Source organism: Theropithecus gelada, chromosome 14 (genome assembly GCF_003255815.1).
Source record: "Theropithecus gelada isolate Dixy chromosome 14, Tgel_1.0, whole genome shotgun sequence".
NCBI lineage: Eukaryota > Metazoa > Chordata > Mammalia > Primates > Cercopithecidae > Theropithecus > Theropithecus gelada.
Genome location: NC_037682.1, coordinates 5,976,778 through 5,986,312, shown reverse-complemented (window position 1 = coordinate 5,986,312; position 9,535 = coordinate 5,976,778). Strand labels below are relative to the sequence as shown.

The window sequence follows — 9,535 nt, the reverse complement described above, 5'->3', positions numbered from 1 at the left end:
TGTGATGCTAGCGGGAAGGTGGTGAGTTGTTGTACACGTTCTACTTTGTGTAAACTCTGATGTTGTGCTCAGACTGTGTGTGTCTACTGAGGAAGGCCTGACATGCATTTGCTGGGACTGCTATTACAAAGCCACAGGCCAGGAGGCTTACACAACAGACATTGATTCTCCCACAGTCCTGGAGTGTGGAGGTCTGAGATCAAGGAGTCAGCAGGGCTGGTTCCTCCTGAGGCCTCTCTCCTTGGCTGGCAGATTCTGCTACCTTCTCCCTGCATCACAAAGTTGTCCTTCTGTGTGTGTGTCTGTGTCCTCATCTCCACTTCTTATAAGGACACCAGTTGATATCGTTTGGCTGTGTAGCCACCAAATCTCATTTTGAATTGTAGTTCCCATAAGGAGGAACCCGGTAGGAGGTAAATGAATCATGGGGGTGGGTGCGCTCATGCTGTTCTCATGATAGTGTGTGAGTACTCGTGTGATCTGATGGTTTTATAAGGGGCTTCCCCCTTTGCTTGGCACAAACTTCTCTCACCTGCCGCCGTGTAAGACGTGCCTGTTTTGCCTCCCACGATTGTAAGTTTCCTGAGGCTTCCCTAGCCATGCAGAACTGTGAGTCAATCAAACCTCTTTTCTTTATAAATTACCCAATCTGGGGTATGTATTCATAGCAACATGAAAACAGACTAATACACCAGTCATGGGAGATTAGGGTCTACCCTAATGACCTCATGTTAACTTAATCATCTCCTTAAATAATGTAGGGGGTCCCATCCAACAAAATCAGTATTCTGGGGGCTGAAGTACCTGAAAATGGGAATAACTGATCTGTGCAGAGAGGTCCCTTCCACCAGGGATTAGCAATTCAAGGAGGTTGAGAGTTGTTGTTGTTAGTTGCTGCTGCTATAACAAAATACCTTACACCTGGTACCTACACTTATGAAGAGTAGAAATTTCTTTCTAGGCAAGAGGATTGCTTGAGCCCAGGGCTTTAAGATCAGCCTGGGAAATGTACCAAGACACCATCTCTACAAAAAAATAAAAAAAAAAATAGCTAGGTGTGGTGGCTTGCACCTGTAGTCCTGGCTACTCAGGCTGAGGCAGGAGGATCACTTGAGCCCAAGAGTTCAAGTCTGCTGTGAGCTATGATTGTGCCACTGCACTCCAGCTTGGGCAACAGAGTAAGACTCTGTCTCAAAAAAAAAAAAAAAAAGAAAGAAAGAAAAAAAAAAAAAAGAAATTTATTTCTCTTGGTTCTGGAGGCTGGGAAGTCCAAGATCAAAGTGCCAGCAGACTTGGTATCTGGTGAAGGCCCAGTCTTGCCTTCATAGTGGCACCTCTTCCTATGTCCTCACATGGCTGAAGGGCAAAAGGGGCTGGCCAGTTTCCCCAATCCCTTTCAAAAGGGCACCAATCACCTCCTAAAGTCCTCACCTTTTAATACTATCACACTGGTGATTAAATTTCAACGTATGAATTTTGAAGGGACACATACACTCAAACTATAGCAAAAGTCAAGTGGCCTAAACTTGTAGGCAGTGATGAATGCCCCACTCCACGCTGAAGTCCCAGCAAAGGCAGGGGTCCTGCCAGCCAACCTGAGAAAGTCCCTCCAGGGCACGCTTCCTGCCCAAGAAGCTGGATGTCATCCCAACTGTGAGAGCCATCTGTCCCCTCAGCTGTGACCTGGGGTTGGGGGCAGCAGATGAGCCCTGTTGGGGAAATAGAAATCAAGACCTAAAGGAACACACAGACTCATAAACACAAAAGTAGCAGATTTTATCAGTGAGCAGCAACAGCAAACAACAGCCCAGCCCAGAATGTGGGGAGGTAGCCCCACATGGCTACAAAGCTAGAGTGGATCTCTGTTTCTATGGAATGAAAGCTACAGTTGGCTGTTATTCCAGCTTCTGTTGGTAGTTACATTGATGCAGTGTGATGTCCTGATTTTCCTACCTCTTTTATCAGTTCCTCCCATGGCTGTCCTGGCAGTGCCCCTATAGTCACATTTTTTTTTGACATTCTTCAGGAGGACTAAATTCAGTTCAGTTCCCTGCAGTGTCCCCCCACCCCACAAATATTGCACAACTCACAGAGCCAGGTTGCAGACCAGGAAGAGCTGGGGAAAATTGGAGGAACATCTTGGCCCTTATGCCAGTTGAAGGACCGTGACTCTGCAAGGCCTTGGCTTTGATTGTGGGAGTTGATGGAATGCACATATTCCACAAGACAACCATGCTTTTAAGAGAGTTGGAGGCCAGCCAAATCCCAAACCTGACCAGCCAATGGTCATGACGTCCATGGCCCGATGTTGTTCGCGGGGGGATTGTGACCTCACTTCTGGCTTCACATGAGTTTAACATGCTCCAGACTTGGACAACCACCCTATTCCACCCCATCAGCTCCATAATTCATTTTGGGAAAAGTACATCAGTTTCTAGGCCAAGAAGCCTCAATTGCAATGTATCCAACAAGAGTCAGTCGCAGGAGTTTTCTGGGAAATACTGTGGAAAAGGGACTCTCCTCCTTCTGGAGCCACGGAGCTGGTGGGACGGAAGGAAGTCTGCACAGTGGGAACCCATTATGCCAACAAAGGGGGAGTGCCTGCCTGAGAAAAAGGTCACAGTGGAGAGCAGAACTGATGGAGGGAGAGAAATAGATTCCTGATGACACTGGTAGATCATCTGGATCGGCCCATGCCTGAAGCCATGATATTTTGGAGCTTTTAGTTACTAAAGCAAATACATTCCTTTCCCTTTGATCCAGTTTGACCTCAGTTTCATTCGCTTGCTGCCCAAAACATCTCCACTTATGCAGTTACCCAAATGACAATAATGTGCATCTGGGTTCCTTGGTTGTAACAGCTATAATCAGCCCTGTCTGACTTAAGGAAAAAATAAAAAGAAAGATAGACATTCATTGGAAGCCTTTGAAGGAGCTGCTGAATTGACTGGTGCCTAGAGAACAGGCTGGAGAAGTACAGGAGCTACTCAAGGGCCAGACGTGGCCAAGGCGCCTTCCCTCGTTGGGTTACTTGTGTCAGACTTCAGTTCTCTCGGAGTGTAGGTGTCAGTGGGCAGCCCTAGGCCGTGTATTGGTTCCCCGTGGCTGCCATAACAAATACCAGAAACTTGGTGGCTTAACACAACTGGAATTCATTCTGTCACAGTGCTGGAGGCCAGAAGTCTGAGATGAAAGTAGGGTCAGGCTGGCTGCCTCTGGATGCTCGAGGGGAGGATCCACTCTTTGCCCCTCTCCCAGCTTCTGGTGGCTCCTGCAACCCTGGCGTTCCTTGCCTTGTAGCTGCTTCTCTCCAGCCTCTGCCTCCTTCATCAGGCAGTGTTCTCCTTTCTATCTGTGTCTGTTCGCCTGGCTTTCTGATAAGGACACCTGTCATGTTGGATTGGGGCCTTCACTACTCCGTATGACCTCATCCTGTCTAAGTACATCTGCAAAGACCCTATGTCCAAATCAGGCCACATTCTGAGATTCCGGTGAGCGCGGCATTTTGGGAGACACCCTTTCACCCAGTGCAGGCCACGCCCACCCCCTGGTTGGATGAGATGAGGGTTTTCAGCAAGGGGTTCCTTACGCTTCCAGGGCACAAGGTACTGGATTTACCGGCTCATCAAGACAGGGTGGCCGTTCCTACCAAGGGTGTTCCGGTTGCTTTGGAAAGGGGATTGGACGTTGGACCCACCGCAGGCAACAGGGCCATCTGTACACGTCCTTTCTCTAGCGCATGCATTTCCAAAATATCCCTCTTGCCATGGCCAGAGCATCTGAGAACATCCTGGTGCATCCTTTGCCGTGTATGTCCCCAGTCGCTGGGGGACAGCGTCCTCTGGGTCCTCTGTGGATGTGGTGAGGGGGAGAGTGCCTGCCGTGGGAGATTCACCCGTTTTTTTCTGGTGTATTTGAGTTCTTCTCTCTACAGTCTCTGCGGTGGGCTTTCCGTCATCTGACTTCCCTGGCCTGGGTGAGTTTCAGATCTGTGCTAACCAGATTCTTAGGCCACATCCAACCCTGTGGGCCTGGCCGTGGGACGCAGGGGTCTGTACGTGCACACATATGACGCATTCCATTCAATCTTCAGTAACGGACGCCCTCCCCTGTTAAGCACTCCCAAAATGTCATTCCCACAGAAATCACCCAGATGTTGAACAACAGAGTATGAAATTCCTGCGTTCCTCTCCAGCCACCCTGGGTCAGGCTGGGATCTGATCCACGGTAAGGATGACTGTGAGGGTGGGGCGGGGGGAATCTTGTTTCCTGTAATGCAGCTCCCTGGAGAGGGCAGCAGCTCTTCTAGGAAGGCTGGGACCGCCGCCTCAGATCAGGGAGGACGACGTCCTTCAGGCACTAGAAGCCCCTGGGTGGTTCTTCAGGGTTTGGCTTGTTGGGGTCAGGATCTGTCCTGTGTCTTCCGGGAATTTCCGAATATCTCCTTTTCCGTGGATGGATGTGCAGCCTCTTACAAGGAATGCCTGGCTCATGGTGAGTGCTCAGAAGTGTTTGTGGAATGAATAACAGACCCATGAAGCTGTGAGTTCCATGGCCGTCTGATCTAGCAAACTGCAGAGGGGCATCGTGAGCTGCTTTACCCGAATCTATCAGCGTCCAGGCTACAAAAACAGGCAGAGGAGGTGGTTCCTGGGAGCCGTTCCTACCTCACCAACTCTGTCTTGCTTCGAACCTTTAAGCTGTCCTTGTTCATTCCTGGGCACAGGCCCAAGTAACTTTGAGAAGGAATTCAGTTCAGGGTTTGACTCTGAAACAAAATTGATAAATGTGGTATGTGTTCTGATTACACACGCTGTATTAGCAAGGATCTTGCTAACAGGGGAGACCTGCTCTGAGCAGGCACCGGTGAGAACAGAACCCCCCACTTAGAATTGTACATCTGGGGATCGGAGGATTCTTCTATAAGCTAGCTTCTGATTCTGTACATTTCAAATCTTATTTCTTCTGTTACCCACTACTCCACATACTTCCTACCCTGGGGCGCTAGCAATTGCCTAACCACACACGGAGGTGATCGGAAACCACATAAATACATCTCACTAAGCCCAAACTGCACGGACCCCCTAACTCCACTTCCACTCAACCCCACCCCCCAAATACCTGTGGGCACACCAGTGCCATCTGACCTAAAGTGGAGTGTGATGGAGGTACCAGAGTAGAAGAAAATGAATATATCATTTTATAAGTTTTATCGAAACATAACATCATCATGTGAACAATTTCTAGGGCTCCTCGCCTTGCAAATGAGGGGCCCTGTGGTAGCCACTGACTGCTAAGATGCGAGATGGTCCGCCTACCAACCGTCAGCTTCAGACTGGGCCACCTTGTGGCTGCCCAGGTTGCAGAAGGATCATGAAGCATGGGGTTTGTAGTCAGAAGATGTGGGTTGTCGCGGTGGCTCAAGCCTGTAATCCCAGCACTTTGGGAGGCCGAGGCGGATGGATCACGAGGTCAGGAGATCGAGACCATCCTGGCGAACACGGTGAAACCCCGTCTCTACTGAAAATACAAAAAAATTAGCTGGGCGTGGTGGCGGGTGCCTGTAGTCCCAACTACATGGGAGGCTGAGGCAGGAGAATGGCGTGAACCCGGGAGGCGGAGCTTGCAGTGAACCGACATTGTGCCATTCACTCCAGCCTGGGCGACAGAGTGAGACTCCGTCTCAAAAAAAAAAAACAAAAAAACAAAAAAAGATGTGGGTTGGATCCTGGAGAAAACATGGGCTGTAAAGCATCAGTGACTCTTACTGGCTAAATAAGCACTTGTTAAGTGCGTGTGGCATGCGAGGCCAGTGCTGGCACCAAGCGCTCTGCTAAATGCTGGAATGACTGATAAAGAACCGCCACTCTGCCTTGCATGCCTCTCCAGGACATGCAGACCCGGGGGGCCTGAGCCCTAGGTGGGAAAGCACGTGGCCCAGGAAATGAAAGCACTCAGAGGTAATTTCTCCTGCGAGGGCTGCACAGCCTCCAGCCCAGGGTAGTGAACACCCAGGGAGACCCCAGGAAGGGGAGTCCTGGCCAGGTGTACAGTCTTCGAGTCCCCAGGCCAGCATCGCCTGCCACGGCACAGAACCGTAGGCTGTGAGAGTTGATTCCAGGGTGTATTTTATAGCTTACTGATGAGCCGTCCTCTCCTGTCTCAGGATCTGACCTGTGCCCTGGCTGGTTCAAAGGTTCCATCTTTTGGGAGGAGACTGAGATTTGCTTCAGAAAGATGCCAAGAGAAAGAACAAGATCATTTTCACCTTCTGACCTGAAAAACAGGATGAGGCAGCCGGGTGCCAGGCTTGCAGGCCAGGCTGTGGTCTGGAGACAGGATCTTTCCACTTCCTGTCTTTCCTCCTCCTTCACCTCTTTAAGTCCGGGACTGACTCTGCAGGGACCTCCTGTCTTGCAGCCCCTCCCTGCAAGCCCTGAGCCTCGAGGCCGGATGCTGGGTGGTAGGAAAGGGCTGTGATGTATGGAAAGTGCAGGGAACATCGGCCTTGTTCTGGACCCTGGGTACTGTGGGAAGGAAAAGGGGAGGGAGGAGAGTGGAGCTGGCTGATGTGTGTCCCAGATGTTCCCTCTTTGGGCCTTTGGGCAAAGTGAGGGGGCCCTGGGAGGGACGGTCAGTCAGGTGTGAGACTCTGGCTCTGGGGGACACTGCCTGGCAGGCTGTCCTCCACTGCTTGGGGCACTGTCCCATCAGCGTCTGCTGGAGTGACTGCCAGTGAACCCAGGCAGAGGCTCTTCCCTTCCCAGTGCAGCCTGGAGGAAAGTGAACAGGCCTGCCCTGGGTGCAAGGGGTGACAGGGTAAGGCAACTTAACAGCAAATGCCAGGGGTCAAGGGCTGGCCAGGGGTCAGAGGGACAGTGGGGCAGAGTCTCATGGCCCACAGCCAGCGAGATCGGGTCAGCGATGGCAACACTGTTTACTTGCAGACTGCAGGCACACCTGGGGAAAGGTGCATGGGGGTACTGCCTTGGTGGCCATTTGGTGCCACCCAAGGACCAGCATAGGGCCAAAGATCCCCCGGGTCACCCGCCCCTGCACAAAGATGCTGTCTTAGGCAGTGAAGGTGGTTGGGAGAAAACTTTCATATTCAAATGAGATGCCTGTTACCCACCCATAGATAACCAGCTTAAAGCAGGGTAGGGCTAAAAGCTAGTATTTTCCCCCAACCAGATGATCTGCTACAACCAAATAAATTGCACCTTCCCGCAGGGTTGCATTGTGAGATTCAGGACACAGGTGGTGTGGGGAGCTTTGACATGCAGGGAAGTGACCCCCACACGCAGTTGCAAAGTCCTTGGGGCTCCCCCAAGAAGGCTGGCCAGGCACTTGGCAAGGATGAGGCGGGAGGCAGCTCACGGCTCGGGAATCTCCAGGACACAGGCTCGCACAGATGGGAAGCACCTGTGGGTGGCTCTCAAGCCCCCATCTCATTGGTGCCCGTGGTGGGCGTCTCCCCACCTTCTAGCTCGGGCTCCTCACGAAGCGCCCGTTGCAGCACAGTCCCCAGCGACCCCTGCAGCCTGCGACTTCTCCGGCTGCCCACCAGGAAGTAGATGAGGGGGTTAGCGCTGCTGCTCACGGACGAGCAGAGGCGTGACAAGTTGAAGTACAGGAGCTTCGTGTCAGGCGGCAGGTTCAACCAGTACAGCACGAACCAGTAGAAGCCCAGAGGCAGGGAACAGATGAGGAACACCAGGACAGAGGCCAGGACCACCACGAACAGCCGAGTGGGCTGCCGCCGCCACTGCTGGGAGCTTCTCCGCACCCGGACAAAGAGGGTCAGGCTGGACAGAGTCATCACTGGGGTTAAGACCCCCATGATGAGGGCAGCCTGGACCATGTCCACCTGGAAGCACTGGTCTTTATTGAATTTCAGGAACTTGCTGCAGAAGCAAGAGGTCAACCCATTTGTCAGGAGACACAGCATCCAGAGCAGGGCGCACACCCAGGCTGACAGGTGCCTGGGCCGGTGACACTTGAACCAGATAGGGAAGAGGACGGAGAGACAGCGCTGGGTGCTGATGGCTGTCAGCAGGCTCAGGCCCACTGTGTAGGCAAAGTACTTCAGTCTCTTCATCAGCTCGTGGACCTTGTCAGTGGTACTGACCAGGGGCTGGGTTTCCAGGCTGAGCATGGCAGCCATGCTGAAGACGAAGAGGAGGTCAGCTGCCGCCAGGTTGAGGATATAGATGGAGAAGGGAGTCCTGCGCGTTCGAAATCCCAGCAGCCAGATCACCATGCTGTTTCCTGCCATCCCGCACAGGCAGGTGAACATGGCCAGGGAGCTCAGCACCAGGCAGGCCGTGTGCACCACGCTCCCTCTGGAATGGTTTAGGGCCAACTCTGCAGTCCCACTGCTATTCAAAGTCTGGTTCATCCCTACAAGAGGAAGATGCACCAATGTGAAATTCTGTGTTGCTGGGACCATGGGGGAACCCCTGGGAGCCCCTCGAATTTCCAGCTTCAGAGCTCTACCCTCCAGATTCTTTATGCAACAGACCGTGGCCGGGAGGCTTAACCTTCCCTCCCTCCTGTGACTCACTCAGCCCAGACCTGCCTCCAGGGTCACCTTTATACCTACAAAGCTGTTATAGATGTCCGTTACCAGTTTAAAAAATTCTCCTCTATCTTGATTTGAATTATTTTTTAAATCATGGAGATGTATTGACTTTTATCAAATGCTTTTTCTACATCTATTATAGAAAAGTCATTATTATCAATAGACGTAGAAAAAATATTTGATAGAAGCATTTGATATCATTTTTTTCCTCCTGTAATTGTCAAACCCTCTGAGTTAACTAAAAAAAAATGACCCTGGGGCTGGGTGTGGTGGTGCATGCCTGTAACCCCAGCACTTTGGGAGGCTTGCTTGAGGCCAGGAGTTTGAGATCAGCCTGGGCAACATAGCAAGATCCCATCTCTACAATTTTTTTTTTTTTAATTAGCCGGGCATGGTGGCACACACCTGTGTCAGCTACCTGAAAGGCCGAAGTGTGAGGATCGCTTGAGCCTGGCACATTGAGGTTGTAGTGAGCCATGGTCCCACCACTGCACCCTAGCCTGGAAGACAGAGCAAGACCCTGTCTCTTAAAAAAAAATTAGGCCTGGGGCAAAGAGTAGAATTAACTACATTCCTTAATTTAAGAGGCACCATGAGCATCAGCCCATTAAAAACCCTCCATTTATTCAAGTTTCCTTCCCCATCCCATCTTAGCTGCCTTTTTCCTCCCACCACTTGCATCCATTCCAACCTGTTTCACACAAGTCCTTGGATACCTCAATGTCTTTCAAGATGGAGTGGTTGCCCATTGTGTTTTAAATTTACATAAATGTTGTGATTTAGAATTAATGATGGGTTTTTTTTTTTTCACTTGACGATATGTTTGTAGGATATATCCAGGGGGCTGTATGCAAAAGTTGTGGTTTAAAATGTCATCATGCACACTAATCTGTTATCCATTCCTTACTGTGGATCCTCAGCTTGCTTCAAAATTCCCATTATCACCAAAACACT

General features: G+C 51.0%; 1 protein-coding gene across 1 annotated transcript; it reads right to left on the bottom strand.

Moving 5' to 3' along the window:
• Window positions 1-7,435: 7,435 nt before the first annotated feature.
• Window positions 7,436-9,059, bottom strand: MRGPRD (MAS related GPR family member D). The gene is made up of 2 exons (XM_025358336.1): window positions 8,987-9,059; window positions 7,436-8,400 (listed from the first exon to the last, which is right to left on the bottom strand). Exons 1-2 carry the CDS (start codon window positions 9,057-9,059, stop codon window positions 7,436-7,438), a joined length of 1,038 nt encoding a protein of 345 aa, XP_025214121.1.
• Window positions 9,060-9,535: the final 476 nt, after the last annotated feature.